We start from the raw sequence: 26,370 nt of genomic DNA on the forward strand, positions 1-26,370 counted from the left end.
GTTGGGAAGGTCTCAGAGAACCTAGGGAATGGATTGACATGGGGCGGGGGGAGGGCAGGGGTGAAGGGCAAGCCTTTCTGGGGAATGTGGCCCCTCTTTCCTTGGGAGTCAGGAATCCCAATGGACCAGCTCTACCCAGAAACCTAAGTCTCTGTGCCCGGATTGGTATCTGTCCCCATCCTGGCTAAGCAGGCTCCATGGCAAAGCCCAATACAGGAAGAGGACACAGGAAATTTCTAGCTGGGATGGCCTAATGAACGAATGAATGCACATGAATGAATGAACCCATTCTGAAGGCTTAGTAAATGAGGGCTAGTATCGTGTGTCAGACATAATTCATTGAATTCTTTACATATTATCTCACCTGATCCTCATTACTCTACGAGCTGGTCCTCCTCCTATTGTCCCTCCCATTTTACAAAATGAGGAAACTGAAATTTGGCAAGACTAAATAACTCGTTCCAGGTTGCATAGCTAAGTGGTGGGGTACAGCTGAACCCGGAGCTGTGGCCCCTGAGGGCCACGTTCCTCTGGCAACGGATCAAATGGCCTCCTGCAAACAAGAGGGCCCAGGAGCCCAGGAGGGCGGCCCACCTGAGGAAGGCCTCCTAGAGGAAGGGGCTGGTGTGTGCAGCCGCTGACAGGCTCTTCCCGCGGCCGCGCCGCCCCGTCTGCATCCACAGGCAGCTCTCCGAGGACTTGCTTCTCGCCCGCGAGGCCCTGGAGAAGGAGTCCCAGCTGCGGCGACAGCTCCAGCAAGAGAAGGAGGAGCTGCTGTACCGGGTCCTGGGGGCCGACGCCTCCGCTGCCTTCCCCTTGGCCTCCGTCACCCCCACCGAGGTCTCCTTCCTGGCCAGCTAGGGCCCGGCCTGGGCCCGCCACGACGCCTGTGGTGGCAGCTCCCTCTTGAGGACTCACCAGAGAAGACAGCAGAGGCCTTCTTTCTCCCGGAGGGGCCGAGGGCAGGAGTGAGATGGGGAGCCGGTGTGTGCCCAGTGACCCTGGGGGCTCGGGCCATGCAGGATCACCCTTGGGGCTTTGGGGCCCCAGGTGTGCCTTCCCTTGAGTTGGCCCAGGGAACAAGCAAGAGGAGTCCTTCTGTCCCTCCCTGTTCTCTCTGTTCCACTCAGGGAAGTCCTGAGCTTCTCCCAGGGGCAGCCATGGCTGCTGCGGCCATCTGACAAAGAGACAACCCCCTGGTCCTGACTTGTCAGCTTCCCCCAGATGTTCCTGCCTCTGCTCAGGCCCTCCCTTAGCCTCAGTTTACTTCTCCTCTAAAACAGCCAGGGGAACTGCACGAATGACCCTTGAGTCACTACGGTGTACCATTCTAGGATAGTTTGAAGGTCAGACTAGGGGCTGGGGGGCAGGGGAGGAAGTGGGCCAGACCCTGGGAATCAACAGGGAAAGGTGAGCAGCTGGAAAGGGGGTCACTGGAAGCTCTTGGGACTGGGGTGCCAGGGCCTAGCCCAGCCAAGGCATGGGCTGGGTATGACATGGGGCATGCCACTGCTCCCAGTCCCAGAGTCCAGCCAGCCCAGGAGTTGAGCCAGTGCTCCTCCCCCCTGCCCAGGCAAGCAAGGCTCACTCCTCAGCCCTCTGGATCTCTTAGTCTCCGTGTCACCTGGACGCAGGGCCACCTAGTGGGTCTGGGTACACTTAGCTGCCAGTGTTGGAACCTCATCCCTGTACAGACTAGGAAACCAAGGTGGGGAGTGGGACCCACAAAGCCAGGACAGGAACTCATCTGTCATCCAGCCCTTAGCTTGTTGTGCTTGTTTTTCTTTCCAGGCTCTGGAAAGATCAGAAGTGTGACTTGGTCTTTGTCCTCCTTCCTCTACCTGCCCCCACCCACTTCCAATCTCTCATACTCCTGCTCCTTACCTTTACTCGTTCTGCCACCCCTGATGCCAGGCACCAGGACCCCAGAACCTGGCCCTGAGCTTCCCCATCAGTGCAGAGGGGTGGCCAGACTAACCTCAGCAGGCCTGTCCAGCCCAGACCGTCTATGGATTTTATATTCTTCTCAGGAAGCTTCGGGTCAGCTGGACATGATAATGATAAAATAAACCCTCCCTTGCGCAGAGCATTTTAATTCAATGCTCTCACATACACCTCCCTCCCCTCAGCCATCTAAGATCCTTGAAGCCCCATTCTTATCTCTCTTCAGAGCAAACTGAGATCACAGGAGCCAGTGAGATTCCCCAGCTCCAGCCCCAGGCCCCAGACCAGCAAGTAAGAAAAGTCAGTCCAGGAGAACTGAGGTTGGCTCTATCATCCCAGACTGCCTTCTTCATTCCCTTGGATCTGGTCTTCAGCCATTTCTTGTTCTAGGAGTTCAGATGCAAATCTGTTTCTCCATTTCTCCCCTAGTAGGGCTAGGGGAGTGCTGAGCTGTTTCTCCGGCCACAGGCAAACAAGTTATCCATCTCGGAGTCTTGGAAACAGCTCTGGAGTCAAGTATACACGTACTTCTTCATGCAATGTTTCCCAAAGTTTGTCTGCGATGCACTAGTTCATTGCACATTAATAGGCATGACCAAGAAAAGAATTGGTAGCCAAGCAGTTTGAGAAACTCTAGGTTCAATCAAGTTAAACAGACCTGCAGGACTTCTCAGAACCTTTAATGTGCTGATGTGCACTGCAATTTCCAGTGTGTCCAGCATTTTCTAAACTCCTTTGACCAACTTTCTACCCCAACCTAAGCACTTCAGGCTGCAGTATGCACTTTAGAAAGCATCATTTTAATTGAGAGGGGCTGGTCTGCAGAAGGGGCAAGCGGGGAGTGAGGTTTCTCCCTCATATAGCATGTGGTGGGTGCCAGGAGCTAAGCTGTGGTCACGCCCTCACCCCAGCAGACAAGTTTATCTGGCCCCTGTGTTTTCCCCGGGTGAGGGAGGAGGTGGCCCCTCACTGAGGACCCCTGCTGGTGGCAGGGATCATTGAGGAAAATGTCCTGGGCCTGAGTGACTTGCCTAGAGGCTCTAGGCTCCCTCTTGGGGTATTGGTACCCCAATGGCCCTAGCTTTGCCCAGCCTTGGAATGGGGCCTGATGTTGGAGTGAAGACTGGCCATCAGAACAGGTCAGGGCTTGGAGGGAAGCTGTGAGGTTGGTGGAAGCAGTGATGGACAGCAGGGTATAAGGGGTGATGTGAAGGTTCCTTTTGTAGTCCTTGTGCGAGTGACAACTCCTGGGCATCAAAAGCACCAAGGGTCACATGGTAACCTACCCCCATGTCTGCCCTTGGCTCCACTAAGATGCCAGCAGTCAGGGAGGGCGCTAGGAAGGGGCAGGGGAGATGTGACGGCTTCCTGTGTTCACAAGGACATGGGTGGTGGCAGTCCCCATGCCCTGGAGGTTGGTGGCCTGGCAGGTGTAGATGCCAGAGTCCCCAACCTGAGCCTCTTCCACGTACAGGGTGCTCCCTGCCACCTGTTGTACCTGGCCCTCTTGGTGAACAACACTGGCCCACTTGCTGACATAGGGGGGTCGGCCCAACTGAAAGGACAAAAAAATAATTGTCCATCAGCTACCCCAGGTGTCACCTCTGACTCAGGCACCAGCAGGCGAGTAAGAGGCACTGTGTATTCCTTCAGGAAAAGGACAAAGGGACAGTGACTCGCCCAAGGTCGTACATGCATATCAGAGCACCTGAAAGGGCAGGTTCTTTGTGGCAAATGTGAGCTTCTCAGGTCCCTGGGGAGAAGCTGGGGTCTCCTCCCCTACCCAAGGAGATACAGGAAGTACCTTGGCTGGGAGCACCCCCCCCCCTCCCGCCCCAGTGTGGCACTCTGGTTTTGTGTGATTGTTAATGGGTGCTACCTCCCCAAAGCGGGGTGTGGAGGGGAGGTGGGGTTCTATTAAATTGTTTGGGAAACACTGAGTTAAGCAAAATTAAATTGAGACTCAGACCACTGTGTCTGTCGCATGTGCATGTGAGTTTTGAATCTCCAAGGCAGGTGGTGGTTATAGGAGGCAATGTTTTCCTAAAAACACTTTTTTAGGGGTTTGAGGCTGAATTTTTCGGTGCCCTACCATTCCAAGGAACACACTGGGGAAAGGCCAGCACAGTGAAGCCATGTCTCCCAACCACCTGTGTGGTCTTTTCCCCTTGCTGGGTCTTGGTTTTCGTTTTGGGCAAGTGGGAGAATGTTCCCCCACTCTTTCCCTCTTGTGGCCTCTGGGGAGCTCACCTTCACCATATTTTTGTTGGTCTAGCCCCCCCTCCAGGGTCATGTCAAATTCTAGCTCTTTCAGGAAGCCCTGTGAAGAATTTTTGAAGTTGTCAGTGCTGGTGGATCTACCGTTTGACCCAGCTGCTTTCCAGATGTCTGAGGGCTCTGGGGGTAAGTTCTTTGAGAGGAAGGAACATCACAACCATCTGTTGAACAACACCTTAGGAACGTCTGACCTCCAGCAGGTACCCAGGAGACAGTTGCTAATGGATTTTGTCCATCTCTTACTACACACACCAGCCATGGGGCCTGAGCACTTGCCCAGCCCTGTATTCATGAGATTTGGGCCCATCCAGTCTCAACTTGAATGTCACCTCAGAGAACACTCCCTGACCACTCTATCTCAAGAAGACCCTGTCACATTGCCCTATTGTATTCTCGATGTAGCACTTCATATTCTCTCCATGATCACATTCATTTCCCACTCCTTCCTCCCTATTTAGATGGTAAGCTGCAGACAGCAGAAGCCATAGCTCTTTTTGCCTCATCATTGTGGTCTTTGCACTAAGTACAGTGTCTGGCATGTGGTGGGTGCTCAGTAATTACTGTTGGATTAATTAACAAAGGAGCAAATTATATATTTTATACAGTAATCTAAACAAGGAAACTGAGGCCCAGAGAAAGGGAGGTGATTTGCCCAAGGTCACTCAGAGTACTGGTCTAGCAGTGGTTCTGCTCTGCCACGATCCTCATCCTAATTCCTCACTCCCATGCTCCTGCCCAACACACCATCACCACAGACACACATACACACCTCTTCTTCCCCTCTGCTTACCTTCTGCCCTGGATATTCCCAGATAAAGTCCACAGCAATCTCCGGCTCACCCAGAGCCATACAGGTCACGCTGAAGTTCTCTCCAAGTTGAACTGATGTTGCTGAAGCTTGGATGATGGGTTTGGGGGAGGAAGACGGGTCTACCATGGAAATGATGGGAGAGAAATGGTGACAAACGTGTTGACTGATTGTTAGAGCGATTAAATGAAATGAACGGGTGGATTGGTTAAGTTCGCAGAGGATGAATGGTTGGGGTGGTCGAACTGATAGAGGATGAGTAGTTGATGGAACAGGTGATCTGATGGAGGATGGGTGACTGGAATAGTTGATTTGAAGGAAGACAGATAGATGAATGGAATAGTGTGACATGATTGACAGTGAGTGGATGGACAGCCTGCATGGATGCAAGGTCGCTCAATAGCTGATTGGCTGGCTAGACAAGATAGTTGACTACATGGAATGTTGTTGAAAGCTGGTTGATTGTTTAGTCCCATAATCCACAGAACCCGAATCTGAGGTCCCTGAAGGAGGCATCTCCCCCATATCCTCCCTTCCCTGCCCACCCAGGCCCTAGGCCCATGCACAGTTGATGTAAATCAGCATGAACTTGGTAGAGATTTGTCTCAAGCCGCCCAGGCTGGCCAAGCAGAAGAAGGAGCCAGCCAAGGAAGCTCGGGGCTGGTGGATGGTGAAGCCCTTCTTCACATCGAAGGAGATGTCTCTCCCACCCCCTGGGATTTCCTCCGGGGGTATCTCCCGATGCAGCGACACCTGGGCCAGGGGGTTGGTCACCTGGCAGGGAAGTAGGACTGGTTGATGGCTGCGCAACTGTACCACCTCCTAATCCTCGGTGGGGACAAAGAGCTCCTCTGGGTCTAGGTAGGAAGGAGGGAGAGAGAAGAATGAGTTTGGCATAGATTAGTTTCCTGATGCTTTACCACCACCCATGAGCAGGAGGTCCCCTCATGGGGCCCTAAAATCGCCCTTTCCCTGCCCATCCCGGTTTTCAGTGCTTTTTCCTCTCTGGTGAGGGGTCCGAGACTGAGAGCTGAAGACCAGCCTGCGAGTTCCAGCGTCGTCATTCCCACTGGCATTTTGGAGACCCTGACTTCAGGGCGCCTGTGAAGAGGACCAAGGCCTTTCCCTGGCCGGCCTCGCCTTCTGCGCACGCGCAGTCCCGGCAGCGCCGCGCCGGCCCGAGTCCCCTGTGTCCGCGCCCCCGGGCTCCACCAGCTGCAGCGGCTGGGCTGCCCCCGTGTTTGATTCTGGAAGACAGTCGGGGGCTGGACCAGGGCGAGGCGGGCGGGGGATGGGGCCCTGAGCCAGCCCGGGAGCACCCAGGGAGAGCGTGGAGCCGAGGCCCGTGCTCCCCCCAGGGCTCAGCACCCCCCACCCACCTCGTCCCCTCGAGGACTGGGAGCGGCCCCACCTGGTTTCCACTGCTCGCCTCTCACGGGCCCCCTGCACATCCGCTGGCATCTACTCCTCACAGAGCCTGTCCTCACATGGCAGATGGCATCCCCCGAGCTCCCTTGTGCTTGCTCCTTGGCTCCTTCCCTAGCAGGGGCTGGGGTCCCAGCAAATCTCACTTTAAGAGGCTGAACTGAGAGAGGGCAGACAAATCTCCTGAACCTAGTTTTATACCCCAGCCTTTGCCCAATTTTCTTCTGCAGTGGCGTGAGCAGTGCTGGTGGGGTCAACTTTGCCTTTCTTTCTGCCTTCCCTGTGTTGGCGTCCCTGACATCAGGGTGTCTCAGCCTGACATTCAAGCACGGGTAGGTGGGACAGTCGGCCTCCTTCCCTTCCCATTGCCACCCTTCTCCCTACAGGCACTACTTGCTGCCCCCAGAATTGGTTTCCAGTCTTGCGGGAAGCCGTGCCCCCCATTCTGTTAAACCACTAGGCATCTGATGGGTCTTGGGAGCTCATCTTAATTTTTTTTTAACATTTAAAAAATTATTTATTTATTTGAGAGAGAGAGAGAGAGAGAATGAGCAGGGGGAGGGGCTGAGGGAGAGGGACAAGCAGACTTCCCGCTGAGCAGGGAGCCCAATGCAGGGTTCCATCCCAAGACCCCGGGATCATGACCTGAGCCACAGTCAGGAGCTTAACCCACTAGCCACCCAGCCACCCCCTGTTTCTTTTAGATGCTGGTAGTTGTACCTAATGGAAGCCCATTGTAGGTTCTGGACCACTTTAATCACTATCAAAACTGTCGTCAGATTGTGAACTGCTGCCCCACTCCCACTGATGCATAGGAAGTTCCTCTACCTTGTACCTCAGGCACCCCTGGCCTACCTCTTCCAAGTATACAGGTACCTTCCAGCGAACCACCTTCCCCCTGCAGCGCAGCTCCAGGGGATCCCCGGCCCTGCAGGCTCAGAGAGTCCCCACCTTCTGGAAGTGGCCCTTCCCTAACACCTGGGTCAGGATGGAGGAGGCGGGTGGGGCACAGGAGCCTCTGTGGGAGTACTATCTGCAGGGACTTCTGGCTCGGGCCTGATTTGGGTTTCCTCCTGCCTGTGGCTCCTGAGGCCTTCACCTCTCCAGAGCTGGCTTCTGGACTTCAGCTGTAGGGAGACGGGGTGGGTGTGGGGCCCTGAGCCTTCACCATTCATCTCAGATTGGGTCCTCCCCTCACCCCAGCGGTTGACAGACCCCAGAGATCTGTAAGGAACCCTCATTCTTTAGAGAAAAATTATAAAATGCAGACCAACCAAGAAAAAGGATTACATTTACCCCAAAACTTACCATCCAGAGATAACCACCATGCCTATTTGAAGCATAGTTCTCCACGGCTTTTAAATGCAAATATTTTAAAGACATTAAAAAAATAAAATGGAGCAACAGAACACATATTTTTAATAATCTGCCTTTTTCACTCGGTAATATGTTATGATTACCATTCCACATCAGTAAACACACATGTACCAAAACATCCTGAACCATTTGCATGGTATTTCGTGGTAGGTGTGTATCATGATTTATTTCTTTATTGTTGGGTATTTGGGTTTTTCCACATTCTTAGCCAAAATAATCAGTTCTGCAATGCACCTTTGACAGCTTCCTTCCTTAGAATGAGTTCCTTAGAAATGGAAGTACTGGTGGGCTATGGAAGGGAACTTACACACTTTCTTCCCCGAGCGGCCACCGATATTTCAAAACCTTCTAGAATATGCTCCAAAAGAGGTCACTTAACCTGCACTTAGATATGTCTAGCAGTAGGGAGCTCAGTATTTAATGATACTAGTAGCTATAATTGATGTGCCTATGTTTCTGGAGTTGTTCTAGCCCCTTTCTATACATTTTCTTATTTCATCGTCCTAATGACTGCAAAGTAAGTATTGTTCTTGTTTTACAGATGAGGAACTTGAGGCTCACAGAGGCTCACTTTCCACAGGTACTAGGCCGAGGAACAGGAGACCTGGGACTCAGACTTAGGTTAGCCTGGCTCCAGAGCCCATGGCAGCTCCACCGTAGTGTATCTTAAGGCTAAATGGATCTGACTGCTAGAAAGACATTAAGATGCTGACCCTCAATCTTCAGCTTTTACCACTGATCCAATTTTTCTTCCCTGTGGAAGAGGACGTAGAGCCATTCCGTGTGCCTGCCTGCCACCCCAGCCCCCAATTTTCTCTTCAAACAGAGAAGGTTGTGCAATTTGTACCAAGTTCTGAGGCTCTTTCTTTTCTGCCCTGGTAGTTCCCGGATACATCCTTCTCTCTTCATCCCCACTGCTACAACTCCTCAGTCCGAACCCTGGTCAGATCACACCTTGTCTGATATCTTTGGGAGGCTGATAGTTACTGCTGTAACTCCCAACTGGTCTTATTTCCAATCTAACACACATCACAAACCTCTTCTTAAACCATCCTGTTAAGACCAGTTACAAAAGTCTTGGGCCATCCCCATCCATCATGGGTAGCAGGTTGGGGGGTAAGGGCAAGGGGCGGGTATGGTGTTTGGGCAACAGCAACAGAAAAGATCCCAATGGAGTTTAGCAACTGTCTTTTTATGTCCCAAACCACCATCACCAACACATCCAGGTTCCAATGGGCAATAAAACAATTAATTCACAACAAAGTTAAGGTCTCCGTAGTGGGAACTTCTATAATGGGGGCCTCACCTGGCCTTGGAGGGATAGGGTACGGCAATAGCTTAAGGAAGGTTTGGTAGTTTGGGGGCAGGTTTATTCTGAAGTTCTTACATGGGGAGAGCACTTAGTTCCATGGAAAGAGAATTCTTCAACTCACACTCTGGTTTAATCCTTGCCATGGCCCGGAAATGAGCACCCAGCAAGCATTATTATCCCCCTTTTACAGGTTGAGAAACTAAGCATCAGAGAGGTCAGCTGGGCTCAGCATATTAATGAGGTGACCTAGAACACTGCAGTCTAGCACCTAAAAACAACGATTCTCTGAGGAATTATCTAGGCCACTCCAGAGAAGGGGTGGGAGCCTAGATGCACTGATGGAATATGGACTTTAGAACCAGGGGTGCTAGACTTTGAATCTTTGCTCCACTAAAAGCTAGCTGTGTGACTTTGGCCAATTCATTTAATTTCTCTGAGGCCCATTTTATTCATTTAGAAAATGGAAACAAAAACACCTGCCCCGCAGGACTGTTGTTGTGTCTATTAAATGAGATAATATACGGGAAGCACTGAGTGCAGTGCCTAGCTTACAAGAAAAGCTCAATAAATTTTCATCAAGAACAATGTATTCATTTCCAATTGTCACTGTAACAGGTTACCACAGACGTGGTGGCTTAAAACAACATGAATTTATTATCTTATAGTTCTGAAGTCAGAAGTCTAAATTGGGTCTCATTGTGCTAAAAACCAAGGCGTCGGGGATTGGCAGTCCTTTTGGAGGCTCTCAGAAAATCTGTTTCCTTGTCTTTTCCAGCATCTAGAGGCTGTCCAGATACTTTGGCTTATGGCCCCATTTAACTCTCTTCAAAGCCAGCACTGTTGGATGGAAGCTTCCTCGTGCCACCACCTCCCTTGTTCTGCCATCCGAGTCCCTCTTCAGCTTTCAAGGTCCCTTGTGATGACATTGGGCCCAACTGAATGAATGAACAATTGAGACCACTTCCCTACATTAAGGTCAATTAACTAGCAAATTTGATTCCATCTCCAGCCTTAATGTGTCTTTGCCATGGAAGGTTCTGGGGATTAGGATATAGATATCTTTGGAAGGCTGATAGTCTACCTATCACAAATAATTTTTTTTTCAAATGCAAATATAAAGCTATGATTTAACAGCCAAGCTTCCATAAATAGAGGCCTTCCATGAAGCAGAAGCAAGCCAATCACAGGGCAGGATAAGAGAGGGCTCGTGGTACTTGCTGGTTCTTTGTGTGCCTGACTGAGAAGCTGTTGTTACAGCAGCTGGCTGGAGGTATCTCTGGGTCCTGGGTCTGAAATTCTATTTGATCTGGAGTTGAAATCCAACCAAGAGCTGGGCTGGCCTGGTCCCAAGAGCTGGGGCTGCCCAATTCTGACAGGGCCCACCAGGACCTCCGCTTGGGGGGGAGCACGCTGCAAACACATCTTCCTGAACAGACACTGGGCTGAGGAGGGGAGGAAGTGGCTCTCTGGGAGCCATCAAGATGTCCCCAGCTTTGGAACCTCTGGGTTTGCCAAGCCAACAAACCACCTGGGAAAATTTAGGGAAGCTGTCAAGTCTGATCTCAAGATGTGAGGATGAGGATAATGATCATAAATAAAAACCAGTGGGCACCCAGGCTCTGCACTAAGTGCTTTCTGTGCTTTATGTTATGTGGTGCTCTCACAAAGGGATCTGGAAAGGGTTTGGATGATCGTGCAGTCCAACCTTATCATTGTGCAGATGAGGAAGCTGAGCTCACAGAGGGGATCCTGCCAAGGCAGCACAGACAATCCATGGAAGAGCAGATCTTAGGGGTTTGAGTGCTCACCCCCCACCATGCTGTCAGGGTATTCCTGGGAAAGGCAGAAAGGAGGGGTCTCCGGGCACCCCGGGAGAATAAAAAGATTTGAGATAGATGTCCATACCTGAAATGACACAGATGAGCAGGAAACAGGACAGCCAGCACAGGGCCTGGGGGTCCATTGCAGGGGCCTTGCAGCTCAGAAGATGTGGCAGCAGGGGCTCCCAGGAAGAGATTAAGGGCTGAGGAGTGTGAGCAGGGAAGTGGCAGGGACTCCTGAGAAAGGGAGAGGAGGGCCTGACTTCAAAGTCAAATCCAAGTCCTGAGTCTAGGACTCCAAACAAATTCCTTTCTCTGGGTCCCTGACGTGCCCTCACAGCACTCTCCCCACCCAGCCAAGGTGAATAGAGCTGTTCAGAGCTCTGCTGCTCAGGAAAAAACAGTCCTGCAGCCAGGAGAGGAGTGTCCCCCCAGCTGGGACACAGCTGGAGGGGTCACTGAAGGTCACAGGAGGGTTATGAGGGGGCCTGAAGGACAGGACTGTTTGAGGACAGAGCAGGTGAATGTGGTCTGGGAGGGATGGGGCTCGAACAGGACTTAAATGGGGGGCGTTACCACAGGTGGGGTTGTGCAAATCTGCAGGCAGCCACCCACTTCTGGAGAGCCCTCAGATAAGAATGGCTAAAAAAAAGAAAAAAAAAAAAAAGAATGGCTTAACATTAAAAAAAATATATATCTGGAAACTTTATAAATTTCTGTGTCATCCTTGTGCCACACTAGTGTTCTCTGTATGCTTCCAATTTTAGTGGATGTGCTGCCTAAGGGAGCACTTACCATTTTTAAATGCTTAAAAACCTATATTTGGTGACACAGGAAAATGTTATAAAATTCCAATTTCAGTGTCCATAAATAAAGCAGTGGAAAGAGGCCACACTCATGGGAGTCCGTACTGTCTGGGGCTGCTCTTACACTACAACTGCCAGATGGAGCGGCTGCCACAGAGACTCACGGCCCACAGAGCCTGAAATATTTACCGGCCGGTCCTCAGCAGAAAATGTTTGTCAACTCTTGCTGTAAAGGTTGGTGTTTCTAAAAAAATAATTTTATTGAAGCAAAGAATATGTAAATAAAATTCATTTTCAAAAAAAATTACAGATGAAGCTTAAGTTCCCTTTGACACCCTGACTGCCACCCCCACCCCCACCCCCCACCCCGTTTCCTCAGAGGTCACTACCTGGGTATGTGTTCTTCTAGATCTCTGCCTGCATTTACAGAAGCCTAGGTGTGTATCCATAAATAAATAAATGATTGTTTTGTGAATTTTTTTTCTGTAGATAATTTCAGACTGTGCATAGTTTTATTTCTTTTTTTTTTTTTTTTAAGATGTTATTTATTCATTCATGAGAGACACAGAGAGAGAGGCAGAGACACAGGCAGAGGGAGAAGCAGGCTCCATGCAGGGAGCCCGATGGGGGACTCAATCCCAGGACTCTGGGATCATGACCTGAGCCGAAGGCAGACGCTCAACCACTGAGCCACCCACGGGGCCTATAGTTTCCTTAAACTTGCTTTATAAACAAAAACAACAACAAAAAACCTCAACAATGTTCCCTGGCTCCCTGTAGAGACCTACCTTTATACTTTTTAAAGTGCTACATAATATTCTGTGGCTTTATTATTCCCCTACCAAAGGACACATAGTGTGTTTCCTTTTTGCTGTTGGAAACAATGCTGCAAAGAGCAAGAAGGAGTGTTTCAATGCTCAACTAGCTGTATGTCCTTGAAGATTTAACACTTGTTAAATGAAAGAATGGGACTCCACACAGCCACCCACAGGAGCGGATGTGTGTTTGTGACTCAGGAAACACCAGCAGGCAAGTCCCTCCCACGTAGCCTGTAGCCGTAAGCCACCTGCTCTTCTGCAGAGTTTGGTGTACCTTCCAACTATTGGTTGTAAGCAGGTAGGAAGCCTCCTGGCTTCTGGTTGAAACAGGATTCCCTCGGTACAAACTCCATGGTCATTCTTGGAAGTAGTGTGGGAGGGTGGGAACTAGCAGAGAATGGAGAGCCTCACCTTGCCACTTGCTGTGTGACCTTGAGCAGCCTCTTCTCTTTGGGCTTCAGATTCCCCAGCTATTTAAGGAGGATGTGGGACACTGAGAGGAGCCAGAGGGACCTGAGAGGTGATGGTGTAGTGCTCTCAAGGCAGATGCTGGGAGCTAAGGAGGGCACCTTGTTGAATCCATGTTCTCTCTGATTGTTCCCCAGTGGAGAGATTGCACAGAGAGTATCCATGCAGCCCAGCCCAGCCCATGGCCCTGGAGAATGTCCATGGAGCCCAAGGTCCTGAGTCTGGATTGTGAGCTATTACATGCTCCTGGAGCACCCTGTTCCCCTCCGACCCACAACACTTACCACAGTTTGTTGTTCACAGGAATTTGTGTGATTGAGTCATGAATGTCCGTCTCCCACCCTCTAGGGGGTGAACTCTGTGAAAGCTGGGGCCAGGCCTATATTGCTCACCCTTTATCCCAGTCCCCTAGCACAGTGCCTAATACTTTGTGGGCATTAGATAAACATCTGCTGAATGAATAAATGAGCCTGGTTTCAACAACACGGACATAGCCTTCTCTTTAACCCATAGGCTCCCAAAGAGACAAATAAAGAGGAGTGGGGAGCAGAGGGGCTGGGGTACAGACAGTCCAGACAACATCTTGGAATTAGAAAGGTCACTCTCTTCTTGGGTGTCAGCCTTCAGGTGGGCCGGGGGTGGGAGGTGGGCTGTGTCTGGAATAGTAGACCTTGGGAATAAATACTCAGGGAAGCTTTGTATTCATTCATTCATTTATTTCATTTATCAAATATTTACTGAGAATCTACTTTACCAAGCAATAGAGACATGAAGAAGACAGATATTAGCCAAAATCACAAAAATAAGTATCTAATCACCAACGAGGACACTGTTATGATAGGGAAGAACAGGATCCTAGGAGAGCCTATGGGGAGGGGTGTATAAAGAGCACTGGAGAAAGGATCAGGAAGGAATTTCTGAAGAAGTGCTATTTAAGGAGAAACCCACAAGAAGAGTAAGTTTCTCCCAGGCTTACAAGAAGAGCTTTCATTCCACGGAAATGGAATGTTTCAATAGAGTTTTGAAAAAAAAAAAAAAAGAGTTTTGAGTGAGTCATGGGATCTTGGAATCCTAGATAGAAAATCTCAGAGTTATAAAATCCTAATCTCACAAAATCCCGAAACAAGCACTTAGAGATTTTCAACAGTAAATGGAACCTTAGACTTGAATGTTAGAGACTAGAGTCTTCAACATGTAAGAACAAAGGGAATCTTAGGAGGTAGTTTATTCCCATCCCCTTCTCTCTACTATTTGTACAGATAGTAACAGAACAAAACAAAAGTGCATGATCGTAGAACCCAACCAGAACTCTCACCTCTTATTATTAATAAATTAGGACCCTATCCATTTAATAAATAATAAAAATAATAGCAACAATGCTTATATTTATTGTCTCAATGCTAGATGCTAATTGCTAAGTGATTTATATCATTACCTCAGTGAATTGCAACATCAAACTCGTGTGGTAGGTATTCTATAAAACTCGTGTATTATAACTAAGAAAACAGAATCTCAGGGGGAATAAAAATGGTTAATGACCCAGCTAGCATGTGGTGGAACCGGAACCCTGGTTCTTTGCTAGGGCTTTCTTTGCTCATTTGCTTTTTAATTTAAAGACTGTGCTCTAAAGCATAGTGCTATGCAGCTTTTTCTAATTACAGCTGCTTTCAGGCCCTTTTCACAGTGACCCAAGATTTCCTGCAAGGGGTCAAGGTAATCCCTTGGCCCGACTTTGCTGTGGGGTGATGAGCTGCCCGGAAAGTCTATAGTACACTCTCACGTCAAAGGAGCCTTCTGAAGACCTAAAAGTACTGTTAAACCTAAAAGAAGTGAGTCTGTTAACGGGATCCAAGAAACAGCATGGCATCAGGAAACAGTTCCCATCTTAGGGTAGGCACTAAATAGCTATGTTATGCTGGCTTTAGCAATGGGGCTTCCCTGGCTTCCAGGTCAGGTCTTTTGGGTGCGATTATAGTGCCTGCTATGTCCACCTCAGTTGTGGAGACATGATGCGTGCAAACATGCTTTGTGATTTATGAAATCTATGTAAGCATTCTAAGGTTCAGTGGTTTCTCTTCTACCTTGTGCAGGAGAGTGTGGATTGCTCTCTCAATGGAGGGGAGGGGGAGCAATTTGGAAATATAAGGAGCCTCTAAAAATATTCACTACTCTTTCATCTGGAATTCAAATTTTAGGAAACAATCTCAAAGCCATGCTGAAAAATTCAGAATCAACTTAAATGTCCAAGGTGATTAGATAAATAAATTACATTACCATATAATAGAATTTGGCATAGTTATTCTCAGTGTTTCAGAGTATCTAATCACATAAAATAGTGTTTACAACAAATTAAGGTGTATCAAGGATAGAACAATATTTACAGTAAGTTCCAGGTTTTTGTAAATAAAAGTATACGTGTGTGGCACATAAGTGCTCTCCATCAGTGTTGCTGTTATAATCATTGCTGTTGTTGTTATATAATTTAAAAAATGATGTTAATTACAGTGTTGATGTAGGCTACCTTTATTTTTTTTTAATTTTTTAAATTTATTTATGATAGTCACAGAGAGAGAGAGAGAGAGAGGCAGAGGGAGAAGCAGGCTCCATGCACCGGGAGCCCGATGTGGGATTCGATCCCGGGTCTCCAGGATCGCGCCCTGGGCCAAAGGCAGGCGTAGGCTACCTTTAGATTGTAGGATTATGGCTTTAAATTATTTTCATCTTTTGATTATATATATGTATATGTATATATTTAAATTTTTGTTTACTTGAGAGAGACATAGAGAGAGAGCATGAATGAAGAGAGGGAGCCCGATGCGGGGCTTGATCCCAGGACCCTGAAATCATGACCTGAACCAAAGGCAGATACTTAACCGACTGAGCCACCCAGGTGCCCTCATCTTTTGATTATCTGTAATGAACACCCAATATTTTTACAACAAGAGAAACAACAAAAGTCATTAGAAAAGCGGTTCTGTGATTTTTTTTAAGCCAATTTTTGTTTGCATGCTATTTCTCCATTTCTCCACCTTCCAAGTGACCTGCCTGCCCCAAAACGAAGCATCCTCACATCACTGAGACTCTATGGCTGAAAATAATCCGCTTCATGTCAAGTGGTTAGAAACTCTCTTTCCCACAGAGAGGAGCAACCCCCAAGTCTTTCAAAGGAATACCAGGCACTGAGACAGGCCTTTCTTGTGGAGGAAGAGGGTCTTCCTGGAGGTCCTATGAACATTACCCCAGGGCTCCTTCCTTGAGTGCACTTAAAGTGAGACCCCCCTCTGGGACAGCACACAGGGCGCACCATCCTGATGGAGGCCGGCAGAACTGGCATCGGCCAGCAGGTGGCAGTATCTGACCACTCCCAGCTTCTCCAGAGCCCAGCCCCCAGATCTTGAACCTTTCTCCTCTGAAATTAGAGAGACAAGGAGGGGAGAGAGTCTGGAATCCCAGTCCATTGTTCTGCCCACATCTCCACATCACATTGTCTCTCTTACATACACTTTGGAAGGGCCACTCTATGTAGGAAGGGGCTTGGAACAGCACCAAAAAGATGAAGTCATCTTAGTAGGTTTCCGTCCCATATTTGCCTCCTTCCAGGCTTTGTGTCCACCAGCCAGTGAGGTGGTGTGACATATACTTACTTGCTACTCCACAGCCCCTGGATGTTTATGTTGTTTCCTTTCTGTGGCTAAAAGTAAGGTGTGGGACCTCAAAAGCTCTGTCTGTATTTCAAATTATTTTCTTAGGACTGATTCTCAGAAATGAGATGTTCAGTCAAAGAAAATGAACAATCTATTAGCCTTTTTTCTGCAGCTCAGAGAATGAGGCCCCGGGCCCAGCAGTCAAGGGGGCCAGGCTTTCAATCTGGGCTGACTTTGGGCAAACACCATATTTTCTCTGAACTTCAGTCATCTTTACTGCAAATTAAGGATACGAACAGCCCCTACACTTGTACACTAGATCCCATTCTCTCCCCAAATATCGCTCCCATCTCTCTCCATTTCTTTATCTGATCAATCCCACCAGCTCACAAATATGCTGTGATGTCACCAATCTTTTTTTTTTTTTTTTTTTTTTTTTTTTTTTTAGATTTTATTTTTTCATGAGAGATACAGAGAGAGAAACAGAAACACAAGCAGAGGGAGAAGCAGGCTCCCTGCAGGGAGCCCGATGCAGGACCCAATCCCAGGACCCCAGGATCACGACCTGAACCAAAGGCAGATGCTCAACCACTGAGCCACCCACCCAGGCACTCCTGATGTCACCAATCTTAAATCAATAAACAAACCAAAACCCTCCTCTTGATCCCCACACCCCCAACCAGGAATGACCCATTTTCTTTACTTGCTTTTACAGCAAAACTCCTGAAATAAGTAGTTGACACTTGTTCCCCTAAGCCTGTTCCTATAAGGTCATTGCTCTCAATACTTCACTGAGTCAGCTCTTCACAGGATATGTGGATCTTCATATCGCTAAATACAATGATAGATTCTTGGGACTTGTCCTACTGGACCTAAGGGCAGCAAAGAGCTGACCACTCTCTCCTCATTCAAACACTTTTTTCCACTTGGTTTCCAAAACACCATACTCTTGGGTTTCCTTGCACATCACTGCAAGTTCTTTCCCAGTCACCTTTGCTGGGTTCTTCTCCTCTTTCTGATTCTTTTTTCTTTTTTTAAGTTTTTAATTTAAGTAATCTCTACACCCAACATGGAGCTTGAATTCATGACCCCAAGATCAAGAGTTGCTCTTCCAACTGAGTTAGCTGGGCACCCCTTTTCTTTCTGAATCTTTTTTTTTTTTTAAGTAGGATCCTTGCACAGTGCAGAGCCCATTGTGAAACTTGAACTCATGACTCTGAGATCAAGACCCTGAGATCAAGAACTGAACTGAGACCAAGAGTCAGATGCCTAACCAACTGAGCCACCCAGGTGCCTCCTTTCTGACTCTTAATATAAGAGTGACCCATAGTTCTCTTTTCTTTTGATGAACTCATCACTTTCTGTGGCCTTGAATAGTAGTTATATGCATGTGACTTTCAAATATGCATCCCCAGCCCTGACCTCTTTCTTGAATGCCAGATTTCTGTATACAGCTGCCTCTTTGACATCTCCTCTTGGATATCTAATAGAAATCTTAAACAAACTGGTTGAAAATGGAAGTCAATCTTTTTCCCACTTTCACTCCTCAAATTTCTCCTTCTGAAATTTTGTTCATCACCGTTCATAGTAACTCCATTCTCCAGGAGCTCAGACCAAGATCCTTGAAATCATTCTTGACTCCTCTCTTTTTCTCTCACCTTTTAACCAATCCTTTATGGAAATCGTGTTAATTTTACCTTGAAGTATATCCAGCCTTTAACCACTTCTCACTGACTCCATTTATGCCACTCTGGCTAAGCTACCAGCATCTCTCATCCAGATTACTACAAAAGCCTCCTAACAGAGCTCCAGCTTCTACTCTTGCTCCCCCACTAGTATTCAGTATTCTTGACACAGAAATATATCATTTCCAAAATATATAAAGAGCTCTGACAACTCAACAACAAAAGGACAACCCAATTTAAAGATGGGAAAAGGAAAAAAGACTAAATTGGGTGAAGGACTTAAATAGACATTTCTTCAATGAGGATGTATGTACAAATGGCCAATAAACCCATGGAAAGATATTTAACATCACTAGTCATTAGAGGAATGCAAATCAAAATCATGAGATTGGTATCTACCAAAAAGAGAAAAGAAAAAATTCAGCTATACTTCAATTATAAAAATAGAACACAAAACCACATAATACATTTCACACTGACTAGAATGGCATTAAAAACAAAAAGTACGGTGCACCTGGATGGCTCAGTGGTTGAGTGTCTGCCTTTGGCTCAGGTCGTGATCCCAGGGTCCTGGGATTGAGTCCCACAGCACGCTTCCCACAGGGAGCCTGCTTCTCCCTCTGCCTATGTCTCTGCCTCTCTCTCTGTGTCTCTCATGAATAAATAAATAAAATCTTTTTAAACACACACACACACACACACACACACACACACAAAACAGAAAATGGCAAGTATTGCCAAGCACATGGAGAAGCCTGTGCATTGCTGGTGGGAATATTAAATGGTGCAGCTGCTGTAGGAACAGATCAGCAGTTCCTCAAACGATTAAATATAGAATTACCACATGAACTAGCAATTCTACCCTTAGTAAATATGTAAGAGAACTGAAAAGAAGTACTCACACCAGTATTTGTACACAAATGTTTTTAGCAGCACTGTTCATGATGGCCAGAAAGAGGAAACAACCTAAATGTCCATCAGCTGATGAATGGATAAGCAAAAGGTGATATATACGTACAATAAAATATTATTCAGCCATAAAAAGAATAAAGTATGGACACGTGAGGCAGCACAGAGGAATTCAAAACCATTGTCACCATGGTTAATTTTACATGTCAATTTGACTGGGCTAAGGGATGCCCAAAGAGCTAATAGAACATCACTTCTGGGTGTGTCTGTGATGGTGAGCATTTGATTCACTGAGAGATTAGCATTTGGTGCAGTACATTAAGGAACTGCCCTCACCAGTGTGGTTGGGCATCATGCAATCCATCAAGGGCCAAACGAAACAAATGGCAAAGAAAGGGCAAATTCAGCTTTCTCTCTTCTTGAGCTGGGATGTCTATCTTTTCCTGCCCTCAGACCACCCCTTCCCATCCCTATTCTCAGGCATGCAAAAAAATTTTTTAAAGATTTTATTTATTTATTCATGAGAGACACCCAGAGAAAGGCAGAGACATAGGCAGAGGGAGAAGCAGGCTCCTTGTGGGAAGCCTGATATGGGACTCGATCCTAGGACCCTGGGATCATGACCTGAGCCAAAGGCAGACATTCAACCAGTAAGCCACCCAGGCATCCCAAGGCCTACAGATTCTAACTGAATCACACCACTGGCTTTCCTCGTTCTCCAATTTGCAGACAGCAGATTATGGGACTTCTCAGCCTCTATAACTTCCTGGGCCATTCCTATTATAAATCTCCTCTTATATATATCTATTTCTGTCTACCCTATTGGTTCTATTCCTCTGGAGAACCCTAATACGATTATGCTAAGTGAAAGGAACCAGAGAGGAAAGGCCCCACATAGTACCATTCCATTTATATGATACATTCAGAATAGGCAAATCCATAGAGGCAGAAAGCAAATCAGTGGTTTCCAGGGGGCTGGAGGCGGGGAGAATGGAGTGTAGTTGCTTCATGAGTTCGAATTTTCTTTTAAGGGGATATGGAACTATGGTTTGGAACTATACAGAAGTAGTGGTTAGATAAAAATGTACATGTATTAAAAGTCACTAAATTGTTCACTTTAAAAGGGCTAATTTTATGTTATGTGAATTTTGCCCCCAAAGAAAGAAGAAAACAAATGTCACGTCCTCCTCTACTCAACACTCTGCACCAGCTCCCCAAATGCCTCAGCATGAAAGATTAAGTCCTTCCAATGGCCCACAAGCCCCCTCCCTCATCCCCATTTGATTGGGTCCCTCCTTATGTCTGTTCTCCTGGTTTTCTCCCTCCTTCTCACTCCACTGCAGCCACACTGGCCTCCTTGCCGTTTCTGGAACATCCCAGGCCTATGCCTGCCTTCAAACATTTGCTCCAACTGTTTCCTCTGACTGAGATGCTCTTCCTCCAGCTTGGCTACCTTCCTTACCTACAGGATCTTATCCTGAAGATTATCTTAACTTTCTTGGGGGGGGCCTCAGTGGCAGATTCATTGGCACTGATTTAGAAATTCCTGACTGGTTAATATTACCTTTCTGGGGGAGGTTGAAACAGATTAAGTATTAATTCCCAAGACCCAGTTTGTGAATTCAGTCTCAATGACACTATTTTGGGCAGATGGTTTTATTTTTAACAGATGTCATCATAAGGTAATTATGTTAATTTCTCCTTGGTCTCCTATGAGATTCCATTCATCTTTTTTTTTAATTTTTTTAAATTTTTATTTATTTATGATAGTCACACACAGAGAGAGAGAGAGAGAGAGAGAGAGAGGCAGAGACACAGGCAGAGGGAGAAGCAGGCTCCATGCACCGGGAGCCCAATGTGGGACTCGATCCCGGGTCTTCAGGATCTCGCCCTGGGCCAAAGGCAGGCGCCAAACCGCTGCGCCACCCAGGGATCCCTCCATTCATCTTTCTGGTCACAAATTAACATCACTCTCATTTGGATGCCTAGATTGGGCTGCTGTAGGCCAGTGTTGCACTTTATCGATCACAACTGCCCAAACTTTATTTTAACAATGACCTAAGCTTCTGTCTTCTGTAAGAGTGAATGCTCCCTGTGGACAGGTCAGGGCCCCACTTCCTATATGCTCACTTCAGTCTCCCAGTTCAGCATCTGGCATGCAGCAGGTACTCCATAAATTTTGTTGGGGGAATGAATACGTTGGGAAGGAAAAAATTCCCTGGCCTTTCAAGATCCTTCTAGCTGGATGAAGACTCAAATTAACAAGAGGCAGATCAACAGCAGAAAATCTAATTTACTTTCATACTAAGGGGAATCCACACAGACATGGAAATTCCAAGGACACTGTGGCAACGTGACACTTATATGAGCTAAGGAGTGGAGTAGGGGTCTGAGAAAGACCATTAGCAGGAAGGTAAGAGATGGCTGGAGAAAAAAGTTTGCCTTGTTATGAAGATAGGTTTCTTAGATAAATTGGAATGTCCTGTTAAAAGTTCTCTTCTTGGGCAGCCCGGGTGGCTTAGCGGTTTAGTGCCGCCTTCAGTCCAGGGCCTGATCCTGGAGACCCGGAATCGAGTCCCACATAGGGCTCCCTGCATGGAGACTGCTTCTCCCTCTGCCTGCGTCTCTGCCTCTCTCTCTCTGTGTGTGTGTCTCATGAATAAATAAATACAATCTTTAAAAAAAAAAAAGTTCTGGGATCCCTGGGTGGCGCAGCGGTTTGGCGCCTGCCTTTGGCCCAGGGCGCGATCCTGGAGACCCAGGATCGAATCCTACGTCGGGCTCCCGGAGCCTGCTTCTCCCTCTGCTTGTGTCTCTGCCTCTCTCTGTGACTATAAAAAAAAAAAAAAAAAAAAAAAAAGTTCTCTTCTTGGGTGCCTGGGTCTCAGTCAGTTGAGATCATGATCTTGATAGTCCTGGGATCTGCCCTGAGTCAGTCTCCATGCTCAGTGGGGAGTCTGCTTGAGGATTTTTTCCCTCTCCTCTGCTCCTCCCCCTACTCATGCAAGCTCTTGCTTTCTCTCTCTTTAATAAATAAATAAATCCTTAAAAAAAAAAAGTCTCTTCTTGGTACAGTCTCTTTCCAATGTAAATTTAGGCAGTTGCGGGGGAAATAAAGAGCTTTTCCTGAATCTGTTGGTACAGATTGCTTTTAACTCAAAATAATCTTCATGCCAAAGTGGTTCATCTTGGAGCAGCCTGCCCTTGGCCCCTACAAATAGATGAAAGAATATACTTTCCAGCCAGGTCTTCTTGTGGGAGCTTTAGAGGATTCTGACCTAGTGACAGATTGAGGACAACCCTCTGCAAAAGCCTCATCATTATCTTTTGGATGAGCAAATTGAAAATCAAAGTCTTGTCCATGCAAACTCAGCAGGTGAATAGCAGCCCAGGGTTGCCATCAGTCTATCTTTTCACCAAAGCAGAACTTCTAAGGAGGTGTAGGGTTTGGGAGATACTACTGACCTCTCTACTGCAGGATCACCTCCTCCAGGAAGTCTTTACAAATATCTGGGGGGACAATCATTCTGTTTCCTTTGGATTCCCAAATAGTTTATGGTGTTCTGTGTTCTAGGCGTTTTCCACACCGCTCTGGATTTTAACTGCTGGTCTCTTTGCCTTTTCTCTTAACCACACACTCCGCAGAGCCGAGCTCAAATGAGCATCCCTCTGGAGCCACTAGGCCCAGGTTCAAGTCCCAGCTCTACAAGTTACTAGCTGTGCCACGTTGGTCAAATAACTGGACGTCTCTGGGCTCTCCTGCTCCAGAAAGTGGGTAAGTAATGTCACCAGTCTGATGGGGCTATTGAGGAATGTGATCTGATCAACCAGATACAGGGCTTGGCCTCAATTCTGTCAAGCCTCAATGTTGTTTCTCAACGAAGCTTTGGCGAGTGGTAGGGATTTGGGGGGAAACGTGCGGATGAGGGAAGCCCTGACGTCCGGCCCTGAGCGCCGACGACCTTGGCCGAAGCCCCCCACCTTCTCTAGGTCTGAGCCCCGACGCGGGCTCTCCTGCGGGGCCCCTCCGGCTGGTGACATTCTCAGATTCCGGGAGCGAATGAACTTGCGGGCTGCGGGGGAGGAGGCAAGGCGGGGCGAGCCCGATTGGCCTCGGCGCGCCACGTGTCGGGCCCGGCGCCGCGGCTGTGCTCGGCCCGCCCCGCGCTGCGGCTAACGGGCTCCCACCCGCGAGCTGCGTCCCCGCCGCCGCCGCCGCCGGTCGCGACAGGAAGCCTCCGCCGCGCGGTGAGTGGCTTGAGGTCAGAGAGGAGATGGCTTCGGGGAGCCCCTCGCCCGGGGGCTGCAGGGGCGCGCGGGCGCGATGAACGCCCAGTCGTCGCCGAGCCGTGCCTCCCGCGGGACTCCGGGGAGGGGCGCGGGCAGGTGGGGCGCGGGCAGGTGGGGCGCGGGGCCGGGAAGCCGAGAGGGTCGCGGGCTGAATGTGCCTGGGGGAGCACAGTGGCGCAAATCTAGGGGGGCGCAAAGCGGAGGCGAAGGCGCTCTGGCCGGGGGAGGGGAGGGGAGGGCGGGCGGACTCTGCGGCGGTGTGGTCCCGGGGCTGGGGGCGCGGGGCCCAGGCAGCGCTGGATGCTGGCGGTGCTTTGGGGGGAGGTCGGGGTCTAGGGAGGCTTAGCAGACCTGGGGTTGGGGGCAGCCGGACGGGGGTCTGCGGACCCGCAGGGCAGGGTGTGGCCGGGGCCTGAAGACTGAGGCTGTAGGAAGAGGCGGCCCGACCCTCCAGCGGCTTGTGAAGTGGACTGGGTGTGTTGTTGCGGGGGAGGGGGGGCTCTCGGCGTGCAGACCAGTGGGTGACTGGCTTGTCTGTTCACTCCCTAGGGACCCTCGAGGGGCCCTTTGGACCACCGCTGCCCTAACGGCGACTTGCAACCAGGCCCTAAAGGCAGACGCCCCACCCTTCTTGCCTTCCGGAAGCCCAGTTTGGGCCTTCCCAAAGCTTAGGGCCTCAGCTAACTCCCAAAATACCAGCATGGGACTGAAATACCCTGAATCCAATCCCAACTCCACCTTCAACTCGCACTGTGACCTTGAATCGGTAGCTTTCCCTCTCTGAGCCTCAATTTACTTCTCCAAGTCCAGCGCTCATAAACCAGCCCCTCTGGGGGGACATGGCTATCCTTAAAATTGATTTATCTGTCAGCTGCAAGGAATGGTGACAAATTTGAGAAGTCTTGATTAGGCCTGGGAAGTCTGACCTAACCTTCAGACCCTGTCTGAAGGGGGGGGGGGGGGGGGTGGATCCTTTGGGAAGAGAATCCAGCCTTTGATTCCTTCCTACCCCTCCTTTTCTCTAAACCCCCGTGGGTCTTCCCTGACAATTCCAAATTTGGAAATATGGCTCCGGGGTTGATGAAAGGACTCTGGTTTCCTCAGCCTGCCATTTTTACTCACTTCCCCCTCCTGCCCCACCCAAAGCACACCTGAAATTGCTGGCCCCACTGACCCAGAAGGGATATCCTGTCCTGCTTTGCCCTTCCAGGTGAATGACCAGCCCAGCTGCAGCTCCCACAGACCCTGCCCTTCCGGCTGGCAGGCCCTGTGCCCTGCAGAGGTCACTGGCCTGCGAGTGCGTGGAAAGCAGGGTTACAGTTCCAGGAGCTGGAGGGGTCCTTGGGCAGGGTCCTTCCCTCTCTGAATTAGTTAGCTGTCTGTTGCAAAGACTGCTGAACTAGCTGCCACTTCTGGCGCTGGTATTCTAGGATCCACTGTTGTAAGACAGGATTCTGGGAGTTGGGTGGGGCTGGGGAGGGAGGCCCAAGCCTGCATCCCCCTCTGCAGCTGTGACAGTCACTCATCCATCTTCCTTTGCCTTCCACCCTTTGTTCCCAAGGCACTGGCTGCTTGGATTCAGAAAATATTTGTGGTTTCTGCTTTAGGGCCATAGCTCTTGCTGGGGCAGAGTGTGTATACCAATGTGCAGAGTAGGGGGCCGTCCTTGGGAAGTACAGGACCTTGCCTATTGGAGCTGACCCTGGGAAGGGGTGGGGGACGTTCCGCAGTGTTGGGTAGCTGCCAGCATCTGGAGCATCTGCACTGCAGCACCCAGCAGGAGCCTTGGGCCACTAAGCCTCTACCCTGCCTCTGAGCAGCTGGGCCCCCAGGCAGGCCTAACCCCTAGGCCTTAGTCCCTTCCTCTCTAGAGGGGTAAGAGATGGTCCATGGCACCCCACTGGTGAACTGGGTTGGGGCTGCCTAACTCTTTATGTTGCATTTTTTTTTCTAGAATTTTCTGGGGAGGCCCAATAGTATCACTTAGCCTCACCCCGCCCAGCTTCTCCAAGATATTTCCTGGGTGGAGACAAAGTGCAGGATGTGGTCTGTACCCTGATTTCTGAGCATGCAAGTCCGTGTCTTGTCCGTACCCCCACCACCCCCACAACGGAGGAGAGGAAGTCTTTGTTGGGGGGTGGAGGGACCTTTATGCTTATAAACTTCTCAGCTTGGAATCCAGCTACACTGCATTTCCTTCTCTCCTGAGACTGAGAAGCTCCCCCAGAGACTAGCAAAGGAGGAATGACTGTCTTTGGGTTCTCTGAGCCTCATTGCCCATCTGTAAAATGAGGATGAGGTTGATACCTCATGAGATTTTAAGATGGCAGATGTGAGAGAGCTTGCAAACTGTCGAGTGCTATGCACAGAGATGCAGGTGCTACCGTTGTCGTCTCGGAAGGTTGTGGTATTTGAGGAAGCAGGTGACCCAAGCCTCAGGTTCCTCATCTGAAAAACTGAGAGTCCTGGTACTTCTCAAACGATAATAAAATCATCACCTCTGTTATTGAACCCTTCCAACTCACCAGGCCCTTGCTGAACCCCTTGATATATTGGATGCTGCTTCCATGCCCATTTTGCAGATGTGGAAAGTCAGCCTTCAAAAGTTTAGGGAAGAAACACTACTAAATACACATAGTGTTTCTGCTGTGTCAGGGCCACTTCTAAGCTCTAAGGTGTGTCTTCTTTTCATCTTCACCATGGCCTCTTCTGAGGCACTATTTTCGTCCTGTTTTACATACAAGGCTAAGTACTTGCCCAAGACCACACAGCTCTTAAAGAGCAGAG

At 48.9% G+C, this 26,370-nt stretch overlaps 2 protein-coding genes, 1 long non-coding RNA gene and 1 other non-coding gene across 6 annotated transcripts in view; 2 read left to right on the top strand and 2 right to left on the bottom strand.

The window, feature by feature from the left end:
* The window catches only part of CCDC69 (coiled-coil domain containing 69), a 47,854-nt gene extending 43,934 nt beyond the window's left edge, over positions 1–3,920 (top strand). The window contains exon 10 of the mRNA XM_049109436.1: positions 684–3,920. Within this exon, the coding sequence (XP_048965393.1) occupies positions 684–861 (178 nt within the window). The 3' untranslated portion in view covers positions 862–3,920. The remainder of the gene's footprint in view (positions 1–683) is intronic.
* Positions 3,921–5,583: 1,663 nt separating this feature from the next.
* On the bottom strand, positions 5,584–23,442 carry LOC112651855 (uncharacterized). Its single transcript, XR_007410303.1, has 3 exons — positions 22,759–23,442; positions 11,049–11,200; positions 5,584–5,886 (listed from the first exon to the last, which is right to left on the bottom strand). It is a non-coding gene; the product is annotated as an uncharacterized LOC112651855 (long non-coding RNA).
* Positions 11,649–11,754, bottom strand: LOC112652040 (U6 spliceosomal RNA). The gene has a single exon (XR_003131209.1). It is a non-coding gene; the product is annotated as a U6 spliceosomal RNA (small nuclear RNA).
* The window catches only part of ANXA6 (annexin A6), a 48,725-nt gene continuing 45,776 nt past the window's right edge, over positions 23,422–26,370 (top strand). For 2 of the 3 annotated variants that reach the window (XM_025435170.3, XM_035715201.2), the window contains exon 1: positions 23,422–23,541. The gene's annotated coding sequence lies outside the window, so the exon portion shown is untranslated. Of the gene's footprint in view, positions 23,556–26,370 lie in introns of all 3 variants that reach the window. The other variant, XM_025435171.3, reaches the window with a different exon arrangement.

This window comes from Canis lupus, chromosome 4, assembly GCF_003254725.2.
Source record: "Canis lupus dingo isolate Sandy chromosome 4, ASM325472v2, whole genome shotgun sequence".
NCBI classification, from domain to species: domain Eukaryota; kingdom Metazoa; phylum Chordata; class Mammalia; order Carnivora; family Canidae; genus Canis; species Canis lupus.